Raw genomic sequence first — 27,626 nt, 5'->3', positions numbered from 1 at the left:
GGGTGGTCACTATCTATCTAAGCTAACATAACATATTTTCGATAATGCATGCACTAAATAACACTTGTTCAAAGTCTTTCAGTAGGTTATGTCTCTATAAAAGTCACACATATATCTATACTAACAATTACCATTGGATTATACAGGCCTTAGGGTCTTGACCACTATAATACACCGGTTGAAGTGTGGGTCTGTGCTCACATGAATCTCCGGTATGTGGCATTTGTTATTGATAAGCAACGATATACTATCATTGATATAAAGGCGATATACTGTATATTGATATAAAGGCGGTACGCGCCAGTGGATAAGCGCTGGCATGAGGGGCTGTCAGGGGCGCGAAAGGCCAAGGTGCCAAACTACATGTACACTTCAAAAGGTGTCCCACGCCAAGGGGCCATCGGTCACATGGCCTCCTCAGACCCCGTGTCTCCAGCCAGGCCTCCCCTGAGGCAGGCCGTCCCCCTGCAATCCACATAAGTGTGTCTCCATTCAGCAGTCTTCCTGTGCCTTATCTGCACGCCCCAGGGCCATCCATCCTACCCCCCTGTATCAAAGGCGGTTCGCGCCGGTGGATGCGCGCTGGCATGGGGGGCTGTCAGGGGCGCAAAAGGCCAAGGTGCCAAACTACATGTACACTTCAAAAGGTGTCCCACGTCAAGGGGCCATCGGTCACATGGCCTCCTCAGACCCCTTGTCTCCATACAGGCCTCCCCCCTAATACCACGACATACATACGTCATTCATTCACAAACACACCCCAGTTTCTAATACTTTAAAAACCACTCTATATGTCTCATGAGAACATCTTTGTGCTTTGCAAGTCAACTCCTGAACGTGCTACCTGGGAACCACTGAGATCTATGCTAATCTGCTCGTCGTCATGCTAACCGTGAACTTCTGTGACCGCTTCGAGCATACCCATCAGTGCGCTACCTGTGGCCATCCACCTATTCTCCCGCAACATACTGCTCTGCTTGCTGAATCCAACTGTTTGTTGGTCAAGGTAAGGCCATGTATCCTGGTCATATTTCGCAGATTTTTAAATTTCTATCTATTTGCGAGTAGAGTACCCAATAGTGCTATGTTCATTGGTCTCATTGCTATTGACTTGAATTTCCATTGCTATGCTATCAATAGATCTATTTATTTTCATCTTTGTCTATTGCCATTGAATTGCATCCTTCGGGGGTCCAGTCTATAATGTAAGCATGTTTCCTTCTCGTGCAAGACAGAACATCCAAGGGACGAGTCACATGTTCAGATTTCAGTCACATCAATTATACATTTCTGCAACTTATGCAAATACTAAGCCGCACATAATGAACTGGTATAGTTCCTGCGACCAAAACAAACCTTGTATTGATCATTGTATGATTCATTTACTTTTGTATCAAATCTTTATTCTTGAAGATTGTATAATAATGTCGATATTTACTTTTCAGATTTATCAACAATGCCTGCCTGTTCGATTAGCGGTTGCCCTTCGAAGACCCATGCGAAATCTGATGGAACTACAAGGCATGTATTCCCGAAAACTATTGATCGAATAAGAGAATGGGTCAGACATTGCGGATATCCACTGGATGAGCTGGAAAGTATAGTCCAACAAGTCTTACAGGACAAGAGGGGTGATCGATACCGCATCTGCAGCTGGCACTTTTCCTTGGACATGTACACAACTTCTTGGGTAACAAAGAAGAATAAACGGCGAACGACACGTTCCGCCACCGGTGAGTCAAGTGTCCGGATTTAGCTTTAGGCCTTGCGGTAGTGTGTAGGTAGCCGAATGGATTAATTGATATTGTAGGTGTTCTATCCCTTGTAATAATTTCGATATTGATATGAGTGTATAGTTTTTTGAATAATGACATTTATCAATATATTCTTTTTCGATTTCATAACCCACAAACGCAATGTATATATATATGGGGACAGGGAACTGTGCTGTATTGAGCATTTTTCAAGTATTCTGTCGGTTTACATGGCTATTTTTAATATTGGCATTTCATTATCAATCATTAATTGACCTTTACAACTTCTTGACTATCCCTTCAATCTGAAGCAAGAACATTCTACATCCTTGACGTGGTCGCAGTTATCAACCACTTCTAGCGCGTATCAGGTAATCTTACTAGGCTAATCCGCTACATACTTGTTTCATGCATGTCAAGTAATAGTTTTATTCTATTGTGTAATTACTTTACTGAATGTTTGGTTACTGCTTTCCAATTGATATACACCTTAGTTATCGTCCACTGGTGTTTGTTTTCAGTTCTAATTAGTGTTATCCATACTAATGCAAGTACTGTCTTTCAGGGAGATGCTGAAGCGTCCGCCACATCTACAACATTTCTAGATGTTCTTCAACAGCAGGAGGTATGGATACTGACAGCTCCATCGAGCGTCATCATCAGAGCTGGAATTCTTGTTGTTTGATTGTTCTACACAATGTTTCATTCGTGGTTAGCCGTTGATATGTACCTGTGCTGTCGACCCCAGGTGTGTGTTATGTTTTCACAATTGTAATCCTCACTAATGCAAGTACTATGTTTCAGGCAGTTGATGGAGCGTCAACCCCTGCACTTGATGCAGAGCCTGACATTCAAGTATACGAATCGGCGCAACAGCTTTCGGAAGTGCGCACTACATTTGCAACATCCATAGATATTCTTCAGCAGCACGAGGTATGGATAATGACAGCTCCATCATGCGTGATCATATAACGTTATTCCATTTGCTATACTTTGTTCCCTATTAACGCAAGTGCTGTGTTTCAGGGAGACGACGAAGCTTCCACCACAATCACAACATCTTATTTAGATGATGCAGATGTAAAGGAATCGTTGAAATAAGTCGATGAAATGTGATCATATTTGGATTTTCTTTGATTCTTTTGGACAATGCATCATTTGTGGTTATCTCTTTATATGTACCTGTGCTGTCGACCCCAAGTGTGTGTTGTGTTTCCAATATTGAAAAGCATACTAATGCAGGTACTGTGTTTCAGGGAGATGCGGATGCCTCCTCTCCAATACAACCATTCATGGCAGTCCATGCAGAGCCAGAGGTATCACAGGTCGAATACTTGTCGTTTGATTGTTGCACACAATGTTTAAATCGTGTTTGGCTATTGAGATGTACCTGTGTGTTCGTCCTCACGTGTGTTTTATGCTAACAATATTTTGATACATAGTAATGAAAGTACTATGTTTCAGGGAGACGATGGAGCCTCATTCCGTGCTGTCTATGCGGATACAGAAAATATAGTCGTTGCAGCGCAAGAGGAAGGGAGGACATGCGGAAACGAATCGGAGCTACAGCGTGCAGATGTTGAAGGTCGAGTCAAAAAAGTTGCAAAGAAAAAAAAACAAAAAAGGTTAGTTACAAACAGTTCATAACTTTAAAAAAATGTTTGTGCTGGGGACTATTTTATGTTTTTTTCCAGTCAATTCTACTACACTCCATCTTGTGTTTAAACTGAACATCCCTTTTCCAATCTCTCCTCCAGTTACCCGTGGGTGTCAGAACTATACACACACAGACAGTGAAGCGAATGAGAGATGTGGCTTGCCAGACCGTGTACACTTTGGAGGAACGATTAATTGAGGCGAGGCGTGTTCAGGCTCGAGATGCTCATGTCCAATGGCCAGAACATGAATTAACTGTGTTTGGAGACTACAGCAAAGTTGCATTGGACCATAGCTACAGTGCGACCGCACCACCACAAGAAGATGTTATTGAATGTATTGAAGATAGCTCTGAAGTAGTTGCAGATCAATTCACACAATCTACACCCGCCAAAAATTTGCCACCCAAAAACCTGTCGACATTGTTGTGTTCTCCCATCAATGTTGAAGTAATAGATGTCGAAATGACAGAGAATGAACCAGCCGCAGCATCCATAGACGCATCAGAACTTGATATCAGCGATATTACTTTCCAATGTGTTGAAATCTCCACAACGTCACAGGCCGAAACAACGTTGACGCAGGATGACAGTCTAATGAAAGAGAGCAAATACATTGTATTCGACAGTTGTTTGATGGAAATTATAAGTATGCTGAAATGTGTGCATTCCATTAGAGGGAAAGTATGTGGGAAGCCATTGATTAATGTGACTCGTCAAATAAAAGGCAGTAACGTCAAAATAAATGCCGCCTGTAGATTAAATCATAGGTTCTCATGGTCTGCACAACCGATGCTGGGGAAACTGCCAGCAGGCAATCTACTGTGTACAGCTGCATCACTTTTTAGTGGCTCCAGTTTTAGAAAGTTAGAGGCTTTCTTTCAGTTTGTGGGACTCCATTTCATTTCTAAAGCGCTGTACTACATATACCAACGTGATTATCTGATTCCGGCCATTAGTGATGCTTGGAAAATTGAACAATTGTCTCTAGCAAGTACATTCGAAGGCAAACTATTCAGGCTAGCCGGCGATGGACAGTGCGACAGCCCTGGATTTTCTGCCAAGTACTGCACCTACCACTTTCAGGACATGGATAGTAAGAAAATTGTGAGTTCGGTGGTCGTGCAGGTAACACAATGTACATCCTCAGTGGCCATGGAGAAACTAGGTTTTATAAAATCAGTGGAATATCTACAATCGAAGGGAATGCACATCGACCTCATAGCCATGGATAGACACGTTTCAATTGCCAAGACAATGAGAGAGTAGTTCCCACATATTAAACATCAATTTGACGTATGGCATCTTGCTAAATCAATCAATAAGAAAATCTCGGCTGCAGGGAAAATTCTATCACCAACCATCTTTGGTGAAGCTCAAAAACTTGTGAGGGGTCAGTGGAAATACTACTTGAAAAATGGCGGTCACTGATGCACCACTGTACCAACGTTCACCGCTGGACAGCAAATGAACATTTCCACCAATGTGAACATGGCCCTTTGTCCCCAGAGGAGGCACGGAAGAAGAAGTGGTTGATTCCATCTTCACCGACACACAAAGCCATTGAGAAGATTGTTTTCGACAAAACTCTATCAAGAGATTTGAGAGGACTGACAGAATTCCGTCACACAGGAGATTTGGAGGTGTTCCACAATATGTGCCTAAAGTACAGGCCAAAGCGCTTGCATTTTAGCTTTCGGGGCATGAAACATCGCACTCTACTAGCGGTCTTGGCCCATAACAGCAATGTCGGACGTGAACAATCTAGGACTAGGGGTAAAGTAAGGATGCCTCGCTACACTAAGGTGTTTTCAAAACGAAGTAAGCAATGGGTTATCAAACCAGTCTATGATGAAATGCAGTTCGACTTTGTGAAATGCCTTATTGTTGCTGTTAGAGAAGCACAGATATGGAATTTTGGATGTTTCTGTGCAGAGCAGTGATCCATTGCCACCGAACATTGCGACTGTGCCATGCCCACCCGAAGCACAGCTGATTGTGAAGTACAAATCCCGGTTTAAATAATTGCAATACGATTGTCTTTTTGTAAATAAATGTTATTGTACAGTGTACCTGTAAACCTAACCCCTTCCTTCACCATCATGGGTGGCGAACAAGCTGGGTGTCATCTTTGAATTCTCTCTATTCACCTCACATATGTGTATGTATATATTTTTCTCATGTCTCATCTCATGTAAATGTAAATGCTGTGCACTGTTAACGGAGGGGAGGCTTGCGTATTGCAAATAATAAAACAAACAAACAAACAATAAATCTCACTTTTAACTCAACTCCTGTGGTACTTTATACTTTTCCTGACCTTCCGCCAAAAATTAAATGTCTCAATTTGGGCTGCAAAGCCTGCAGACAACGGGGACAAAATTGGTGCACTTAGAACGCGCCAGCCAAGCGGGCCGTGGCATTTGGGAGAGAAGCCAGTTCGCATTTGCACATTGAGGCGCACTACATAGACGGATTCTAAACTTCAAGTTCTCACAGATGCCTATACTACGTGATGTTGCAAATAAAGAATGCGAAGGACAGCGCCCAGATGAGGGCCACAAGTCGCACTGGAAGTATAAGGGTCTATTGTTTTTTGACCTTGAGACAGGGACCATGCCGAAAGAACTACATTTGAAGGGAGTGCGCAATAACGTAAGAGACGATAAGGCAGAACATTCAGAAACTAGACCGAGTTTCAGTTTTAGGTCAGTATACGAAAAATCATTGTCAAGAGCACGGTCCGTTTTATAGACTGCATTACGAAGAGACACAATGGAAATTTCAAATATAATGTAAGTAAATCTTTACACGCTTTTATACCGGAATGAAGATTTAATGAATGGATGCATGAATAAATGAATGAATGAAGAGCTAGGAAAAGCAAGTAAAACTGTTCGTAGTGGGCACATGGGCATGCAGGTCCACTGGTCTCACCGATCTCGGTCCTTGGCCCAGCCACTTTTCCCTGCACTAGGGGACTGTCTCTGTATCCTTCAGCCCCTTCTGCCAGCATTTACCTTGCACTTGCCACCAGCTGGCCCTATTATTTAATTTGTATTCAACTAACCATGTACAGCCCTTCCCCATGCGCGATCAGAAAGACACCTGGCCTAGTAGGATCGTTGTCTGTCTGCCCTTGTTCCCCACCTGCCTCGTCACGCCTAGAAACACTTGAGTATAGGCGCGTTACAAATGCCATATCATATATCATATCATTCCTCACGCATGTAGACTGTCGTTTATCATTGTGTGTTGGCCTCGATTTATCTTGTTACTTTTCGCATTGATTTTAGAGACGAACATGCTCCATTGAACTATCCTTGCAAGCAAATAGTTTCTGATCGGCCGTAATAAATAAAATGAGTAATATTAATGAAGTTCGGCTAGCGAGACTAATTATCATTTTTTTGTTTTCATAACAGGTATTTGATCCCTTTCTGCCACTGCCATCTGTTTGAGACACCGGCGGATGGATTCTTCAGCAGACACCTGCAGCTTCGTGTCAACAACTGGAGCACGATCACCATATTATGGGACGATCGCCAAGGGCCCACATGCCCTTACGCTGTACTAGTGGCTAGAAGCAACATATCAACCTTTAGGCTGGACTAGTGCCTAGTTGATGGAACAGCCTTGCGGTTCACCGTGCTTCCAAAGTGATTCTTTTTACGAAAATGAACACCCTGTGTGCCATAAAGGAACAGCGCGTGACTCAAGATGAAACGGAACAGTTATTGCGGATACAGATAAAAGAAAATAAATGGCTTCCGGAGTTCACATGGCAATTGCTGAATATTCTCTAAACATTTAATGTCAAATAAATGTACTTTACCAAATGTACCGTGTTGCTGTTTCATTTTAAAGTACAGTTTCATATTCCGAATTGTGGCGCGCTGTGTTGTGAGTTGATCTGTGTTGGTTTCCGGGTTCTGTGTGGAGTCGCGCAGAAGACGACTGGGCGCGTTTGCCTACGCAGCACAGTAACGTCACGGGGAGAGGCGGGGAATATGAATGTTTTGATAATGTCAGGCTCAGGGGCGGGGGAATTGATTTAGTGCCGCAAAAGCAGGTCAGCCAGGGCGATCGGGGAAAAGATAGGATTATCAGAAAATGGCGGCTCCCTGGTGCTTGTTTTCGCGTGTGTTTAATGGACGAAAACTCGGGTAAGGTCCATAGGAAAGTTTTCTAAAATCGAGCCACTTAGGCTTAAAAAAACATCGCCGACCCGTAGGGACAATAACATTTTTTACTAGACCATGCCTTTGAGGCTGGAGAGGCTGCAAGCATCGGCGGTCTCGTGGCGGATGCCACACGGTCTCGGTTAAGATGGTGGTGGCTCCCAGAGTGGGATGGTGGGGGCTCCTGCCCTCTCCACCTCGCGGTCACAGTAATTCTGATCTGGAACTTTATATTTGGGGGGGCCACATTTATAATTGGACTTTAGGTTTACCCAAGTGGAAGTTGTTTCTGGGCTACACCTAGATCATTATTTATGCAACACAGAGACTGTTAAAAAGGAACAGAAATAACTGGTTTGAACACCATGGAGTTCTAATTTTGGAACACATTGTTTGTTGTTGGAACATTTCATTTTGCAAGCGACCTGCCAGGAGACATTTTGTGCTCTTTTTCACATTTTCTTGAGTTTAAATGTGAGGGGCAGGTTAGGATTTTGACACAGGACGGAGAACTTTATTTTGGACATTCTGACAAAGACCTCTTAGTGTTGGGGCTTCCGAGGCATTTCCCCAAATCCCTCTTTTCTTTTACTTTCAATTAAAAGTGTATGAAGCAAACAAACACTCCTGTGTCTGTCTCCTAAGTGTGTCCTATGTGTGTGCATGTAAGCTGGTATGGTGCTGTTCCTCAGTAGCATGGTATTGTGGCTGGCACCTGGGAATCGGGCGCAGCAGAGACTGATGATGAGATCTGCATCACATGTCATGTGAATGTTCATGGAATGATACTGTTTTATGGTGCTGATATGCCTGCTCCACTTCGTAGGTGGACACTAATGGCACAAGTGTGCAATCCAGTGCCGCAATTATATTAGGGAACTGGGCAATGGCGTAGAAGCATGCTTTAGGGGCATGCACCTGAGCCTGGGTGATGGGCAGGGAGATGTGCTGATGGGCATGCCTCGGCAGCACATCCAAGTCCTGCTCCAGCACTTTGGAGAATTTTGGCTGTGACATGCCATGCAGCCTCCCAACATTGTGCTTGAATCTGCCTGTGGCACAGAAGTGTACGACGGACACTAGCTTGTCCAGGGCTGGGATTGTAGTTCTGATAGCGATGGTGCTCTGGAGGTCAGTCTCGATCAGGGTCCACAGGTCTGATATTGTGTGCCGGTTCAAGCGAGTGTCACTAATTGTTCATCAGTCGATGTCCAAGGTGAGGGGCGGACCTGTGGTATGCGTGGCCTATGCAGTGCGTGTCTCCTCTGCTTTGTGGTGCCTGTCTCCTTGCCTGCTGCAGCTCAATGTACAGTATCAGGTTGTGGATCCCATAGTTCACGTCTGGTTGTGGCTGCATGTTGCTTGGATGTGTGTTTGGGGAAGGTGTGGGTGTTATGTACTCTTCCTGAGTGGCTTGTGTGCACATGTGGCTTTTTTTCCACCTAATGGTGGAGGTAAATGAAATGTAGTTTTGGAGGAATTACTGCCTGTTTTTGGCAGTAAAACAGCAGTAGATCAGCTTGTATTTCGGTGGAATCACAGCTACTTTTTTACAGTAATTCTGCTGGCGGAATTAGTCCTGGCGGAATAACCACTGCTTTGCTTGGTGCTAATACCGCTGGCGCGGATTCCGCCGGCCGAATTAGTGCAGTTTTCTGTTCTTGTAATTTGGTGGTGTAGTATTAGTGCTGGTATCGGAATTACTGCCAAACTTGTAATAAGGCCCATTGTATCCTAAACTCCGAGGATAAATACCTGCAACTTTTCTTGAGAAAAAAATTGCTCTCAATGAAAAAACTGAGAACCGAAGAGCAGAAAGGTGGGTTCGTCCTGCCGATGGTCAGAAAATATCAATTATGGTTTCTACTTTTGCAGTTTCAATCATTATGGTAACCGTGCACAGATGAGGCCAGTACAGTTTTATGTGGAAGAAGAAGCACTGTCAGAGGGAATTATAGAGTTTCCGAGTCAACCTAAAAGGTAAAGCAAGAACAAGAAAACTACAAACAACCTTGCTAACAAGGAATGTGCTGTGAACCCTGCAGGATATTGAAAACCAATTGCAGGAGACCACGCTCTCACCTGTGCGAACTAATGGAAGGATCAAAGAGAACCTAGTGATCTCAACGTAGCAGAATCGTGGAATAGTATTACTGGGCCAAGCAATGCTTGAAGGCAAGGTGCTCTCCTTTCCAACCCAGGCCATGCACATGTTACCGAGAGATGAAGTTTGGCACTACCTTTAGAGATACCATATCTATAACTCCAGCCTAGAGAGGAAATGTCCTCAAGCATCTGTTCGATGGCATAACTAGAGTAAGTAGCGTTCTCGAGTTAGACATACATACAAAATATTGCAGAAACAGGACATGAGTGGATTTGATAAGAATCTCGAAAGTTCCAGAGTGGACCTGGAAATCGAGATATCATCAGTGTGTTTGGAACTTCTGATGGACGTCCCCAAAGAGAGCATAGCCTTGGCTGCATGCTTGATCTAACAGAAAATATGCTATATAATACATGTACCCCTGAAATGATGTGAAATCTGAACCTGTCTAACGATGACCTATGCTGGAAATGTGGGAAACTGAGACAAACCTACACTCACCTTCTGCTTGAATGCTCTGTAAACAATTTTGGGAAAAAGATACTCGAATGAATTAAAGTAGTGGTTGGTCATTAGTTATGTTAAAATGAGAAGATCTGGATAAAAAATGTGGTAATGGCTGGAAAGAAGTGATGCTATGCCATTGGGAAGAGAGGAAACTCTGAGTGCAGGAGTGGTTAACAGATATGACTCGATTGGAGAAAGTGATGAACAGTCAAGACCAAGTGGAGTTATTTTCAGCAGTTTGGGCAGAATGCTTTGTGTTGTGTGGGTGAAAACCTGAATAAAGGCTGAAAATAAAAATGCAGAATTGGTGTAAAACACTCTCAAAATGCTGCTTAATGGAAACTGATGGAGGTGACTGGATGAAACGACTCCTACATAATAACACCTAGTCATATTTTTTGACATCTTAGTGATGCTTATTGTGTTTCTTTGAATTAAAAACCCTTAATGAAAAAGTGATCATATTTTGGACTAGTTGTTGAATGTTACAAAAGAGAGGGCCGCTTTTTGCCCTGTTTTCTATTCCTAATGGGTGGGATCAACTGGGGTAGGGTACCATAATTCTCCTCCATTCTGCAAAATATCAGTGGACTATCGGACCATGGTTTGAATCACAAATACAATTTTAAAAAAGGAGCTCACGAGGAACAGCGTCAAACTCCATTTTAAAATCTATAACGGCTTTATAGAGTGGCTGCTGTTGTTGGAGCGCCTTAATGCTCGTGAGAGTAATAGTGTTTACAGCCGTCCCATTACCTGGCAGAAACCCCAGTCTGGAACAGATCACGAAACATATTTTTATTCAACACTAAACGTGCAAAAATGTTCCCAGGGCAGTCCAAAAGCGCTATTGGGCGGTAGGCAGCTGGGTCATATAAATATGGGTAGGATGATGGACTTCCTCCATGAATCAGGAATAGCACCTGTTATGAATATTTGATTGAATATCTGGTAAAGGATCCTTGCCCATTCATTTGGCTGATCTTTGAGTGTATCATTGTGAAGACCATCTGGACCTACCACCCTAGAGCGACTCAAATTTTTAATGCACAACTGGATATCATCAATTGAGATGTTTAGTGATCTGTTCCAGACTGGGTTTCTGCCAGGTAATGGGACGGCTGTAAACACTATTACTCTCACAAGCATTATCCAGAAGGCGCTCCAACAACAGCAGCCACTCTATACAGCCTTTATAGATTTTAAAATGGCGTTTGACGGTGTTCCTCGTGGGCTCCTTTTTAAAAATTGATAGTAAAAAAGGTCTGTGGTCCATTGTAAAGTGGCTTATTGACTTACACACAGATACCTCTATTCAAATTAAATTATCTAGCAATGGTCTTTTGTCTGATTCAATCAAGACCGCGTGTGGGTTGAAATAAGGTTGTCTGTTAGCCTCAGCATTATTCACTTTTTTTATTTCAGATATTGGTTTAAACTTTGATAAAACTGTGGCAGATTCACCAAAAATATATGGGGTCAATGTGAAATACCTGCTTTATGCTGATGATATGGTGCTATTCTCCAAGACTCCGAATGGGTTACGTGCACTATTGAGTGCCTTGGACGCATATACAAAGAGGAACTATATCACGTTCAATCTGAGTAATACAAAGATTATGCAATTTCGGCAAAATCAAACAGCGGAATACTATGTATAGATGGCCACTCCAAAAACGTCAACCTCGTTACAGTTTCCTCCTATGTGTACTTGGGAGTCTATATAAGTAATTCAACACAAAAAAGCACGCTAATCACCAGCATATAAAGCAGCAATTAACGACCGCCATTTCGCAAAGTAGACTAATTAGGAGCAAGTATTGCAAATTTTCAATAACTCCATTATTGGTCTATTATGGACAAAAATTCACCCCAGTAATTCTGTATGGCACGGAGGCCGTCTTGGGTAAATCGTATCAATATTGGGCAATCATAGAGGGCTGTTATTGGAAGCGTCCCTTAAAACTTCCATTGTCGGAACCCATTTGTATCCTGAGACACGAGCTAGGACTTCTATCTCTTTACTCAATCTATAAGTGGAAGCTATGCTCGCTATATCGCAAATGTATAATGAGTGTGAATCAACCTGGCCTGTTAGGAAATCCTGATAAGGTGAAAAAACGAGTATGGGAAGACGACTGGATAAAAACTAGGTCTGCATGCTACTTATACCAAAAATTCAAGAATAACCCGTTTGCCTTAAAACAATATGGGGAAACAGAAAGTTATCTAACCATGTTCCCACATTCCTGACAACGGAATGATTACCTAAGATTTAGAATTAATATTTGGCCCACAAAGGAAGTTCTGTGTGCCCACAGAATTATAACAAAAAAATGATGTACGATGTCGGTTTTGTCAACTCGCCACAGAAACAATGAAGCATCTATGTGCTGAATGCCCTATGTTGTTAACGAAACGAATTGTACATTTTGAACATCTGTTTTCTGGGTACATGATTGTGTCTCAAACACGCTGCTGGAATCTGTTATTTCATAGTAATTTAAAAATCGTCAGATATGCCATATTGAATTATCTTTATAGCCTGGGGCTTCAAAGAAAAGTGAGCACATTAAGTTGTATGTAAGGAGCTAACTAGACAAGTTTTAATTCATACATTTGTTACTTATATTTTATATAATTGGTTTTTAAACTATGAATGTTTTATTTGAATTTACAGCAGATCATGTAATATTTTGTATATGTATATGTTTTGTGTTTTAAAACTTGTAATGTAAGATTTTATGTTGAAAAATCAAGCTAACTTGATTAAATCAACTATAATAAAAAAATATTTTAAAAAACGAATGCAATTTGGCAATAGTTTTCCTATTCTTTGCAACATTTCCTCATGTTTACCATTCCAATAGATTCTTGGTCAGTTTGTGCAACCTTTTTCCCCATCTCTCTGTTGGTCATCATCTGAAGATAATCCCCCTGGGGTGAGGTATACACCAGACATCCTAACTAAGCCTGAGATTCATCCGTCATTCCCTGTTGAAAGCCATCATGTGAACTATCATTGCAGTGAGGTGCACACACATTTGTGAATCTAATTAGTGTTTTCGAAGGGATTGTGTCCTCCGACGTATTCCACATCTATGACAGGTAATCACCACAGCTGTGCTGCTTCGGAAATTTTTCCTGCGTCGATGACATCGATACACTTCCTCGGGGGCCTCCGTCGAGCCGACATCACCGGATGTCATAAGTAGAACGCACGATGCCCGTAGCCTCAGTTCCGTTTTTTCTGCGAACGTGTCTGCTTCAGAATCTCGGCACGCCTCGGTTCTTCTACTGTTTGAATCGGTTCTTCGTTCTTGGTTTTTGTGAAGATCATGTCTTCGTCTTCTACCCCGAGGTCGGGCTTCAAGAAGTGCCTCGGCTGTGGTTCCAAGATGTCGCTGGGGACCCGCACAACGTCTGTCTTTGGTGCCTCGGTGCGGACCACGCAACCAATGACTGCAACCAATGCCAGTCTTTGACGTCAAAGGCCTTGCGGGAGCAGAAGAAGCAGCTTTCTGTCGGTAGGGTTTCCAAACCCCGTAAATCGAAGTCCGCTTGGCTTTTGACCGATGATTCGAGGGGTGACTCTCCGTGTCGGCGTAAATCCAGGGGGTCTCGGTCCCGGAGTGGTTCCCTCCATTCCTCTGCCTCTTCTAGGCACTCGCGGAAGCGCCGTCACCGGTCGCCTTCCCTGTCCTTGTGCGAGGACTCCGCCAGACGGCGGGTTGCTTGTCCCACCAAGCATTCATCTCCTGCGGAATGGGATGCATTTCACAAGGAGAAGATGGCGATTTTCGAATCGCAGGGCTCTGTTCCGTCCGCGCCTTCGAAAGAAGCCGGCAGGGAACACACTAGAGCCACCACTCGCACGCCTTCGGGCTCGGGCGGTCGGCGCGATCATCGGGAGCAGTCGAGGTCCCGATCGGACAAGGTGGATTGCTCTAGCCATGCCCGCTCCAGGACCCGGTCCTCGACGCCCTAGAGACCATCTGAGCCTGTGAGGTCTTCTAAGAAGACAACTAGTTGTAAACAGTTGAGCTGTGCCACAACAGAAAAATCAAAGAAAAGTACAGATGTACAGAATTTTTTATGTATGTTCACAGCAGCCTGACACGTGTTTCGAGCATAGCTCTTCATCTGAGGCCAAAATTCCACGAACAGTCAATAAGGTAAAGTCGGCCGTAAAGACCCTTTAACGTAGTTGTGAATCTTAATTAAAGCTGCAGTTGCAGATACGAGATAATTATTGGTACTGCCTTCCGGCACTGGACTGAGTAAAATGGGCTCCCTTTTACTCAGTCCAGTGCTGGAAGGCAGTACCAATTATTATCTCGTATCTGCAACTGCAGCTTTAATCTGGCCGACTTTACCTTATTGACTGTTCTTGGAATTTTGCCCTCAGATGAAGAGCTATGCTCGAAACACGTGTCAGGCTGCTGTGAGCATACATTAAAAATTCTGTACATCTGTACTTTTCTTAGTTCTTAGATTTTTCTGTTGTGGCGCAGCTCAACTGTTTACAACTTGTTGACTTACTTTACATGTGGATGCGAGGCTAGGCATTCACAACTTTAACAGTTGACCGCGGCCGCTTATCAGACTCTGAATTAACGGCATTAGCGCTGGTTCTCTTTGTGGCCCTTCTTGCCCACTACCCTTGGTGTCTTCTAAGAAGACATTGACGCCATCGGCGCCATGTCTGTCAAAGGACACCCTCGGGGCTCTGGCCTTGAAGCCGTTGTCGAAGTCTTCGGCGCCTCACTCGACGCCGATTCCATCAACGCCCTCGACGCCTTTTGTGGAGGCTTTACCGGAGGTACTCTGTGCAACGGTGGAAACTCCGAGGAAGGCCCTGAGGAAGTCAGTGAAGCCTGTATTTGAACCTTTTTCTGTGCCCTCATGCAGGGATTTATTCCAGCCTTTGGACTATATCTCAGAGGTGGATGAAGGGTCTGATGTTGAGGGGTTTGTTCCTCATGTCGTTCCTGATAAACTGTTGTCTGGTCATAGCCAGATGGAAGACCTGCTTCAGTCTTTGCACGACGCCAGTGGTCTGGACACCTCTCCGGAGGTTTAGTTTGGTAGGCCTGAGCCTGGCACTCACGCTGAGTCTTCATACCGGCGTCTCATGTCGAGGGTGACGGAGTACTTGGGGTGGTCTGCTCCAGCAGTGGATTTTCTGCAGGATTACCTGACAGATTGCTTGGACCAAGGTCCATCAACTGACCCGTTACTGCCATTTCATATGGCCTTGCAAAGAAGGGTGGCGGTGAGTCTCCTGGCAGTAAGTAAATAGTTTCCGAAAAAATACCGTCCAGCCAGTGGCGACCCCTGCTACTTTTCATCGCACCCTACTCCGGATAGTTTGGTGGTGCAGGTGGCTACGGCCCCAGCGAAGCAGGCGTCGTACCCTACCATTCCTCCTGATAGGGACGACAAGCGCTTCGACGGTTGGGCGAAGAAAGTATTTTCATCTGGGGGTATGGCTTTAAAGGCAGCCAACTCAGTTTGTGCCTTAGTAAGATTCACTCACACTTTGTGGAATTGTGTTTCTTTGGCGGTTGAACATATTCCGGAAGGAGAGGAACGGGATGGTTTTCTTGCCCTCGTTCGAGATGGCAAGGATGCCATGTGTGACTCCGTTCAGTCGGGTCTGGACATGGCAGATTGTGTCAGCCGGTCCATGGCGGCGAGCACTGTGATGCGGTGGTTTCCGTGGTTGCGGAAGCCGGGGTTTGCTCCTGATGTACAAGCCCAGCTTCTCAACATGCCCTTTGATGGTGAACATCTTTTTGGCAGCAAGGTTGACAAGAGCCTTGAGAGGTTGCAGACCTCCAAAGCTGCAGCAAAGTCGTTGAGCGCTGCAGTTCGCCAACCTCCACCTTTCCGTCCTAGGGGACAGCAATGGAGGGGAGGTTCCTTTCGATACTCCTCGACCTTTGGTAGATCAAGGGGAGCTGCCAGTCATGGGGGCCAACGTAGGAGTACCAGAGGTGAAAAACAAGGTACTCAAGGTGCCAAAGCCGCTCGGGCAGTTGCCTCTTTGCCCCCAGGCACTGCCGCAGCCAGTTCAGCTCAGTCATGAGGCCATGTCCCATGGTTCGCCGGTTGGGGGAAGGCTGGCGCATCTTGTAGAATGGCGTGCCATTACTTCAGATGTGTGGGTTCTGGAAATCATAGCCCACGGCTACTGTCTTCCTTTCCAGCAGAGGCCTCACGACAATCCACCGGGGAAGCTCTCTTTGAAGAGTCTGGATCCTCTCCTTGCCCAGGAAATCAAATCCCTGCTGGAGAAAGGCGCCATAGAACTGGTGCCTGTAGCGGAGAGGAACAAGGGATGGTATTCCCCATATTTTTTTATCCCGAAAAAGGACGGGGGATTGAGACCCATCATGGACTTGCATGGTTTGAACAAGCTCCTCAGGAAGGACAAGTTCAAGATGGTTACTCTCTCTCAAGTCCTCCAGGCTCTTCAACTCCAGGACTGGTTGGTGTCTCTCGACCTCAAGGACGCTTACTTTCATGTGCCGATTCATCCCAAGCACAAGAAGTACCTAAGGTTCGCGGTTGGCGACTCACACTTTCAGTTTCGGGTCCTGCCGTTCGGATAGACCTCCACCCGAGGGTCTTCACCAAAGCTCATGGTGGTGGTGGCAGCGTATCTCAGGAAAGGGGGGATTCACGTCTACCCCTACCTGGACGATTGGTTGATCAGGGCGCGCTCTCCCAAGCAAGTCCTGGATCATCTGTACGTCACCTGCCACTCCCTTCACAGGCTGTGCTTCTCCCTCAACTTGAAGTCACACTTGACACCTACCCAGCAGCTCCAGTATATTGGAGCAGTGCTAGACACATCCCTGGGGCGGTGTTCGCCTCCCCAGGTGAGGGCTCATCACATTCTGCAGATGGTGCACAAGTTGCAACATGCCCAGAGTCTCCCGGCGTTCGAGTTCTTGAGGTTGCTCGGCCTCATGGCATCCTGCATTCTCCTGGTGCCAGAGGCCAGGCTGCGGATGAGATCTCTGCAGTGGGCTCTCTGTTAGGGAGAATTCTCTGTATAGGCTAATTTCCCAAACCTAGTGAGTCCGCCAGCAGCTTTGCTGGATTTTTGGGGTTTAATTATTTCTCCTGCTAAGAGTGAGACTCTTTTTTCTCCCACTCTTAGGCATGATTTGAGAATGTCCTTTGACTTTGTAATGTGTTTTATGGGCTATGGGGTCTTTTACTCCATAGGGCTTCATGTGTTTTTGGTAAGTGTGTTACACAGCACCCTCAGTGCAGTAACACAGGGGTGTCATAGTGCCCCCCAAACATAGACTCCATACCCTGGGACTGACTACTGTCTCCCAGGGAATGTAAAGTCACCATTGACTTAACTAGTCTTAAATTGTGAACAGAACCAGTACAAACCATCATATTGTGGAAGTACTGGTAGGGGTAATTCGATTGCTCCTGGGTCTGTTTTTGAAGGGGGCACTGTCCAGTCTCCCCTTGTCGAGTTTCTGGCTGGTGGCAGTGTTTACCACGCAAAATATTCCACCAGAATATTTCCTATGGGATTTTCCCATTCATTTTAAATGCACCACTTTTTTGGTGCAATGTTAAAGATACCGCCGGGTTATTTATTTAATATTTATTCCCCGGTTGGGTCTTTTTGCCAGGACTCGGTTTTAAAATGGCGTTTGTGTTCGCCTCTGTAACTCCAACCCAAGTCGAGCCCTTTGTTCCACTTTTGGCGGGCTTCTGCACAGAAGCCTCCAAAAGTGGTGCCACTCTGTCTGGGTCTACAGGATGTGTGGGAGGGGGGGGAATAGGCACCCTGGACTGAGTTGCCTCGGCAACTCAAGTCGCACTCTTGTGTGATTGGCCCAGTGGTGAGCCGCCCGGCTCACCACTTGGCATGTTTGAGTGACAGCTAGGACTGATGAATGGGGGTTTTCTGCATAAAGCAGGGCTTTGGGGACTGGAACTTCAGAAGTCACCACAGGACCTAAACAATCCGAAGAGGGAAAAGCTGAGCCGACCTGCAACGACGACACCAGCCCTGCTGAACTGAACTCACCACTTCCCAACGACAGAGAAGATCTTCTTCCAGGTGAGTCTTCTTCCTTTGAGCTGGTGGGGTTAACCAGTTCGCCTTTTTCGCCTTCCTGGATCGTCTCGTGGTCGAATCGCCCGTGCCAAGCACCCCCGCGGCCGGATAGCCACACTTCACCACTACCGCGAATAAAAGGGTGGCACCTTTTAACCGGGAAACTCTGCGGCTGGTTTCTTCCCTGGCAGTGCAACGACTTCCAGCTTTCCTCCACGTCGAGATCTTCCCTTCCCCTGGACGAAGCACCGACTTGCACCCGCTGCCAGGAACAACTGCCCCCGCTGGAGCTTTCTCACCATTTCAGGTACTGTGTCTCGCCTGGTCTCCCTTGCAACAGACTGTCCAAGGTGTCCCGTAAATCCTTGACTCTCTATCCTGGGGTGACCTCGGACCTGTTAACTAACTTTTCTGAACTGATCCAACTCCTTTTTGAACTATCTGCAAAGACTTTTAAAGTGTACTTCAACTGTGTGATCTTAGGCACATTCCGCCTTGCTCTCTGCAAGAGTGGGCCTGGCCTATGAACTTTTTGCTCTACAGTAGACCCTGCCTTTCTTGACTTGCTGTGGTTCTTTAAAAGTGTTGGTATTGTGTGTTTTCCTATGTCTGCGTTTTCTCTCCCTTTTTAAAACTGCCACAGCTACCAGGTAAATCTGGGTGGTACAGACTGCTACCAATTGGGTTTACTCCTAACACCTGTAGTCTTAAACTTTTTGCAGTGGTCCCTAAGGGAACTGCACATGTTTCTGCCTAACACTCTCAAGATGCAGTGGTCGCAGTCCTCCGGCAGGATGTCGGATCCCGTTCAGGTGCCGCCCTTGGTCGCCCAGGATCTTCTGTGGTGGGCCGTCGAAGGCAATCTGTTGAAGGGGGCTCCATTTTGGCTACCCTGGCCGGAGGTAACGATTGTGACGGACGCATCCCTCACAGGATGGGGAGCTCATGCCAACGAGTTGACAGTCAGCGGTCATTGGTCTCCGTCGGAGTCCAGACTCCATATCAATCTGTTGGAGCTGAGGGCCGTCAGGCTAGCCCTGAAGGCTTTTCTGCCGTCTGTGCGGGGGAGGAATGTCCTGATTCGGACAGACAATACAGTGGCCATGCACTCCCTCAACAAAAAGGGGGGGGGGGCAGGGTCTCTCCCTCTGTGCAGAGAGGCGATGCAGCTCTGGTTCTGGGCCATCCAGCAGGAAATTTCGATCTCGGCAGTTTATCTGGCCGGAGACGGAAACGAGGCAGCGGACGCTCAGAGCAGGCAGAGCACAATCTCTCACGAGTGGGAGCTGGCTCAGGAGGTTCTCTTGCAGATCTTCACCCTTTCAGGGACCCCGCAAGTGGATCTCTTCGCCACCAGTGTTAACCGGAAGTGCTAAAGATTCTGCTCGCAGGAATTTCCTCCAAGAGGAGCCTTAGGGGAGGCATTAGTAGTGGAGTGGTCCTTCCCACTGCTGTACGCGTTTCCTCCAGTCCCCGTCATTCCGCAAGTGTTGCGGACGTTACGGAGGTTCGGTTCCCGAATGATCCTCATTGCTCCGGCATGGACCAGGAGAGCGTGGTACCCGGACCTTCTCGATATGTCCATCTGCCCTCCACGCCGTCTTCCCTACCGAAACGATCTGCTCTCACGGGACGGGGGTCAGGTTCTCCATCCAGAGGTCAAGTCTCTCAACCTTCATGCTTGGTTTCTGAAAGGTTGAGGTATAGGGATTGGGACCTCCCTGAAGACGTGATGGATGTGTTGCTTTCGGCCAGAAGGCCCGCAACAAAGTCCCTGTACCGTTGTCGTTGGAGAAAGTTCTGCGACTGGTGCAGGGTAAAGAATGTGGATCCTTTTCATGTGCCATTCCTGTGGTTCTGTCTTTTTTGCTTTCGTTAGCCCACAAGGGCCTACAAGTGGGTACCATTAAGGGTTACCTGATGGCGCTGTCCGTATTTAAGCACTCGTGTGAGGAGTGTTCTTATTTTAAGATTCCTTTGATTTCTCAGTTTCTGAAAGGGCTCACTAATGTGTTTCCACCATCACCTTTCCAGGTGCCTGGTTGGGATTTGAACTTAGTGTTAAAGTTCCTGATGGGAGCTCCGTTTGAGCCCTTACATTCTTGTCCTTTGAGACTGTTGACCTTTAAAACTGTATTTTTGGTTGCGGTTACTTCCGCTCGCAGAGTGAGTGAGTTGCAGGCACTATCCGTCAAGCCACCTTTCACGGTGTTCCATAAGGACAGGGTTGTCCTTAGGGTTAGTCCTTCTTTTCTTCCAAAGGTTGTGTTGGAATTTCATTTGAGCCAGAAGTTCATTCTTCCGGCATTCTATCCTCCTCCGCATCCTGGTAAGGAAGAGGAGAGGCTCCAAAGGTTGGATCCTAGGAGAGCTTTAAGTTTCTACATCTCACGCATGTCCCGGGTCAGCGTGGACGATCAGCTCTTTGTAGGATACGCTGGAATGCGTTTGGGACAAGCTGTTACTAAGTAGACTTTGTCTAGATGGATTATCTTGACAATCTCTGAATGTTACCATTTGGTGGGTAAGGACCCTCCGGTAGGCTTACGGGCCCATTCTACTAGGGGTGTGGCTGCCTCTACTGGTCTGCAGAGGGGTGTTCCCATTCGTAACATTTGTGAAGCAGCCACATGGGCCTCTGTCCATACTTTTGTAAAACACTACTCCCTGGATTCTATCCATGGGCAAGATTTGGCCTTTGGCAAGGCGGTCCTCTATTCTGCAATTTGATTGGGCATTCTAAAATTCGAAATTCTTTTCCCACCTCCATACGTTGGTACTGCTTTGGGAGTCTGTCATAGATGTGGAATGCGTCTGAGGAACATCCCATCGAAAGAACGTTACCAGGTAAGAAAGTAACTTGTTCTTCTGTGATTTCTGGTGTGGCTTAAACCGAGGGCGCAAGAGCTCTTTTGTACCTATGAACTTCACTTCAGAATGTTAGACTTTTTAGACTACTGTCATGGCATTGGTGATGGGGATGGTTTTCAGCAGCATTGTCTTCATTTGTTGATTTTAGTTGGTCCTGGCGTAGGTAATATACAGTAAGAGCTTAAAGAACTCCTGCTTTAGCCACACCCTTTAAGTGTCTAATTCAATGCACAGTTCGTTAAGCAGTAAGAATGAAAGGCGTCCTTCGTTCTGTTCCTCATCACCAGAATACTATCATGTCCAGACCGTCTAAATTACACACATTTTGAACTTGCAAGAAAAAAGTAGAATTGTGCCACTTTTCAAGACTCCAAAAGGTCTGAGATGTGGCTATAAATTGCTCCGTTTGGTGTTCTACCTGCTTTTTCCTCGTTTTAACTAAAGGGCAAACCAAGTCAGTGTTTTGATTCCGCTTACCACAGGCCCATGTTCCTCAGTCTGTCTGGTACAGATGCAATTCAGTGCACAGGGTGGGTGTCCGGTGTGGCCCACTGGCACAGTCTTCACTTTTTTGATCAAAACTCCAACATTTAACTATTACCCAGATGTATTCTTGCATGATGTACTTGGTGCTGTCTGCCTTTGACTGATTTGATGTGATTTTTTTTATTTTTATTCTAGGGAGGATTTCTCCTGCCACTCAGTGGCGGAATTGACAGCTCTTCAACGGCTTGTATTGTGTATTCCATGTGTCACCAGGTCACGCTTGCTGTGAAGAATGGAAGTACGTAATCTTTGTTACTGTTGCATAGAACATGCATTCAAATGTAATGGATGTATATCAAAAAGATACTTGGGCTAGAAGTGCGCCACCACCAAGGGCTGCGCCTCTATGATCCGATAACAATATCTTATTGTGGCCTTTTGTTAGAGGAAGGCCTTCTACAGATTGGTTGAACAGCTGTAGCCCATTAGTGGATATTGAAACATTACCCAGTAGCAACGCGAGAGGATGAACATTATTGTATGGTTGATAATACTCCTGTGCATGGAAAATGTGCTTGTGCGGGTGAGTTACCCTATGTTGGTTCACATCAACACACCTTTTGTGGTGGTAAAAAAGCATTAGCCAGAAGAACCTGACTGAGGGACCAGGTCCTATTTAAGTAACATTCTGTATGCCGAGGGATTTTACCAGGTAGTAGCAGCCCTCAGCCCAAGTTAATTGGCTGAGGAGGGCTTTATTGCTATTGCACCATTCTCCCAATGAAGGTAGTATGTTCAGTTTAAAGCAAGGAAAGACTAAAAGAGAAACCTTGGAATGTTGGGATAGAAAACATATACCAGTCATTCCTTCCCTGTTCCACTTCGCTGTCTATTTATTGTATTTATTTGTTACACGGCCAGACCCGAGGGTATCACGGCATAGTTACAGACCGCTTAGGCATTGGTCATACATTTAAACAGTGTACAGAGGTTATTAACAGACAATAAATTATACAATACGTTCATACAATACGTCTACACTGGAAACACCAGTAGCCCAATGTTCTAACTAAGTAGTAATGCCTTCAGCGGTTGGGTTACTGATCGGTAATGGCCCGTGCTTCGAGTTAATGGGCATCACCATAGATTGTTTTAAAGTTGTGAAATGGCACGGTGGCTATTTCACAAGCTAAAAAAAAAGTACCAAAGAAGATGACCAGCTGAGAAAAGGGTAAAGGGATAAGGAACTACCTGTAATTCTTCCCCATTTCCCTGGCAGCCATGCTCGACACTAAAGAGTGAGGAAGAAGAGCGCCAGGGTGTGGCAGCTAAGTGCTCGAAGGCGTGTAATGTGGGAGAGTTCTGGTTGAGGATGTTTGGGGAGAGCTGGGGTTGAAGCAGTGTGGCGTCGATCAATGCCAGGATAGTGGGCGGGTGTGAGGAAAGCACAGCTTGCTCAAGACGGAGGCGTAGTTCAGTAGTGTCAGTTAACATGCCGAGAGAGCTGATTGGTTCTCAAACCCGCCACAGGTGCTGATATGTAATATGTAAAAAGGTTTTACAATTGCTGCCTGGTGTGCAGGTGATACTTAAATTCTTGAATTGCAATTACTTATCCTATCTCATTGGAGGTGTTCATCTGTTTAGTCTGGTTATATCCATGAGCCCCTTCTAGACATGTATGGTTAGGCCTTTTTATCCCAGCTGAGTTTAGGGAACCCACTTCCTTGAGCAGTGCAAATGGCTATCATTGCCTCTGTGATAGTATATACAGAGATATCCGTCTTGCCGGGATGCCAGAATGACTGTTGATGGCTGTTCCTTACCCGAAACAGTCTGTGTCTCAGGCTGATGGAGCAGACCTGAAAAAGGGACCATGCCTCGTGTGAAAACATGGTTACACTTGGTGTTCTGACCTCTCAAACTGTACTAAAACAGTTGCAAACAATACATTAACAATCTTCCAAATTGAATCATAATGAAACGGGCATATGTACTAACCTAAGGTAGAACAGGGCTTATATAACATTGAAAACACTTTTGTATTGTGATTCTAGAGCTGAATCCTTGTTTGGCTAACATTTCCACTCTTTGAAACACACCTAAGAATCTCCTTCTCACAGGCGTATGTAGGTTTTTACTCTTCATCGGTTGTATTGTTAGAGCAGTAATATGTTTGTTGCGCCTAACCCCATGTGCAGACAGCAACTTGTGATTCGCTACTGACAAGAGGGCAGGCTGGCAGTTGGCTTAATCTTGCTGCAAAGTCAGCTGTGTGATAATGCGCATGTTGGCAGGGTGCGCTTGAGTCTGCTGTACATATTGTATAGACCTTTCTTTGCAGCACCCTGCCCATTCTCTATCCTGCTTGGATCTGTGGTAGTTAGGAACACTTTTTTGGACTTAATTAAAAAAAACCACTAGATTATTCAGGTGTTCGACAGCTTGACTAAAGGAATGTTAATAGTTATTGGTTGCTGAAACCTGCATGCTTTCTGCCCACTAAATCCATCTAATTAATAAAGAGCTAGGCCCACAAAAACCTTCGCAAGCAATCTCTACATGAACTCAAATCCAACCTTGATATGGGCAGCCCATCACGTGGTTATTTAAACCAATCGCCATCTCTTCACTGGCAAGAATCCTTCGCCAACTCCAGTCGTGGGCTTCTCCATCATGTTACTTTCTTCTTTGCAGGCCTCAGCCAGTAGTTTCCAGAGAGCCCATACTACCCACGCAGCCACCTTGCCAGGCATGCAACAGGAGCCCAGTGAAAAGTTGTATGAAAGCAGAGACAGTGCCAAAAGGCAATTCTAGACAGTTGGCATAGGTTCCACGGTGGGTGCCATTTTGGCCCTAAACATCTGCCCCAATGTAAAGGAACAGGGTGTCAAGTGGCATTTTGCTGGGGAAGGACATTGGTGGGAGGTGGTGCCATAAATCATGCAATGAGAGTGCATGATGATGCCTGACTCAATCGTAAATAACCTTAAGGAAACAGCTCTTGCATCACTTTGGGCAGATAGGAACATTTTTTTGTAAAAGTCGGTACCCCTTAAAAGGATTTTCCCAATATATATATATAAATATATTGTATGCTACTCATCACAATCAGCGTTACATTTTAGACTTGTTCCCATGCCTCCTCTATTCTCTACCTGATTATTCTCAAATGGTATAATTTCCGTTGATATGTTGGCTATTTTATATTGCAACCCGTGTGGAGCAGTCTTTCGTTTTTTCATGCATGTTTTGTATCCGGTATTGTACCACATTATAGGTTTGAGTCCCTATGTTTTCATGGAAGGGCTACAGATTAGCTTTGCGTTTCAGATTACAGGGACAATTCCAGCTTAATGGCAGTTTTATGGTTTAATTATGCAAATTGTTTATACTGAATTTTATATCTCCATATACTGGCAGAAGCAAGCAGGTTTTAATGTGGGAAATACCATTTAAGTAATGATACATTGAACAGCGCAGGTGTTCTGATGAGAGTGCTGTTGGAGGATCTGTGAGGTAATAATCCTTGAGTCCACTTAGAAGTACAAGGACACAAACATCATCCTCTTTATCACAAGGAGCCAGTCATAACACATTTTCCTTTATTAAATCCGTCTATCCCAGTCACCTGTCTTGTGTTTCCAACAACATTCATCTCTTACATGTCCTAATCTTGGATTAGGCTTCCTCCTAGAGATTGACTCGATAGTCCCAGAATTATTATTCGGCAATTGACCTACGGTACACTGAATAGGCTTCCCAGGAATAGAAGTCTACGTTTCCTCCAGGATTGCCCGAGCACGCTCTTGAATCCCTAACGCATCCAGCACTACTCAATGTCCAATTTATAAGACTCCAAACAGGCTTAGAATCCCAATGGGTATATAACTTCAAAACATACTTTCCTGCATCAACTCCCTCTAGATGATTATCACTATACAGTGGACTCGCATGCCTCCATACAAATTCAAAGCAGTTCCCTCTTCCAAACACCCTCTCTGTGTCTGCAAACTCCTTCCCCGTTTTCACTTCCTCTTGCTTCACCCAGGCTCGTGCTCTCCTTCCAAGCAGACTGCAGAAGGGTCTAGTTTCCCCAGGCCTGGGCACAATACACCATGGACAAGGCTTCTGTACTTTGAAAAGACTATTGTGGTGTTTTAACATAGTGCAAAACCATTGTAACATAACATAATTAATGCTCCCTGTTTTCTGTTTGGACTGATTTTTAAATATAATTATAGATGGGAAATCAATCTGCATTTTGTTTATATTCATAAAAACCCGAAACAATGGTCTGTCTGCTTGGTTTCGTCGTTTGCCAATCAGGTCTTACAGGTGATAGTTTGAAGCTATTTAAATTGGTTACGCGATTTCTCAGACCAGCAACAATAACAGCAGCAGTAGCTTGCTTTTAATGTAAACATGGACGTCGGTTTGATATGCAAGATCCCAGCTCCATTGTTTGTGGGTTTTTTAACAAAATATTTGTTTTTCATGTGAAATAATATGAACAAATGCTAGTTGCATTTTATTTAACATAATAAATAATAAATGTTGCCAAAAACAAATACAATAGCAAGTAAGTAAATAGTTGATACAGAGAGATATGTCAACAAAATAGCCACAACATGGGGAGCCTTATTTCTGATGCATTTTGTGCCTAGGCAGTGCAGACTTTATGCGATAGGACTGCTGAAGTAAAGGCCCTGGCTGAAACAGGCTAGATTCACTGCTTAATGACAATTGGGAAGTTTCCAAATAAAGGTTCCTGAAATATGTGGTCTACCAGTGAGTGTAGCGAAGCTGAGTTTACGGCATCATGCTTTTGACGAGACAGTTCAACTAAGGAAAAGAACATTACATAGGGATATTAAAACTTTTAATACTTTGCCCCCTCCTCCTCCCAGAACTACTCTGTTGATAGGCAGTTGGAACACACAAGGGTTCATGCACCTCTTTCATGATAAAAGCCGGAACCAAATGCAATATGATATTCTTTGCTTACAATAGACGTGGATGACGACAACCCTTTCAATAGATGCATACACATTGCTTTTGAATCCGGCAAAAAAAGGCCCAAGTGTGAGACCGTCGGTTGGCCTAATTACTATAATTAAAATAGGCCCAGACCTGAGCGTAGTATGTACTAAAAACATAAACTATCATATGCAAATGGTTGTATTAAGGCTGGAGAAAATCTCCGATATAGAAACATCATGGTTGATCATTGTAAATCTTTATTGGAATCCGGCAGATTGGAAAGATGAAGGCTTCATTGAGGATGTAACAAACCTAGTTGATGACTGCAGACTCCAGTATCATGAACCAATGGTGATTTTATGCAGATATCTGAATACAGATTTTACGGCGCAAACCCCCCTCAAACAGAAGAAAAGCAGGAAAAATTATTTTATGAAAAAGCTTTTGAGAGCCACCAAGTGGACGCAAAAACTAGATGAGAGAAATGTCTACCTTTTGAATGGCAACTCTCCAGGAGTTATTCCGGCAGCACCTACCTGGAGAAGAGGAGACCAAAAGTCGACCTTGGACTACTTTTTTGTGTCCGCTAACACTTCACCTTGGGTAAAATCCCTAAGGGTAATCCAGACAACTCATAGTGACCATGATATGGTAGAATTGTCCCTGGACATCGATACTGGAAGAAGGAAAGAAGTGTGGCGTCATAACATCGAAGCCTGCCCCAGAAGAAACAGAGAGATTGAAAGCCCAAGATGTACAAGCAATCAGCATCAAATTCAAACAAATATGTGATAGTCCGATTACTAATGTTGCTTACATAGCACTGTTTAGTCATTACCTAAGGTCGCAACCAACAGGTAAAAAAACTCAATCCAGACAAAAACGCGTATATGATGAAGACTGCAACAGAGCTCTCCTTATCAAGAAGCGAAAGCAAAATTACAAAACTTTTATTAGAAGCCATAAAGCGCTTATTACCCAGAG

General features: G+C 44.8%; 1 protein-coding gene across 1 annotated transcript in view; it reads left to right on the top strand.

Annotated features, from left to right (window-relative positions):
- NADSYN1 (NAD synthetase 1) overlaps positions 1-27,626 on the top strand; it is a 1,375,099-nt gene that overhangs the window by 978,341 nt on the left and 369,132 nt on the right. Inside the window, exon 13 of the mRNA XM_069623454.1 lies at positions 21,855-21,957. Within this exon, the coding sequence (XP_069479555.1) occupies positions 21,855-21,957 (103 nt within the window). The remainder of the gene's footprint in view (positions 1-21,854; positions 21,958-27,626) is intronic.

Source organism: Ambystoma mexicanum, chromosome 11 (assembly GCF_040938575.1).
Source record: "Ambystoma mexicanum isolate Mex_15411 chromosome 11, UKY_AmexF1_1, whole genome shotgun sequence".
NCBI lineage: Eukaryota > Metazoa > Chordata > Amphibia > Caudata > Ambystomatidae > Ambystoma > Ambystoma mexicanum.
Note: the sequence above shows the minus strand (reverse complement) of the source record. Positions and strands in the feature narration are given on the sequence as shown.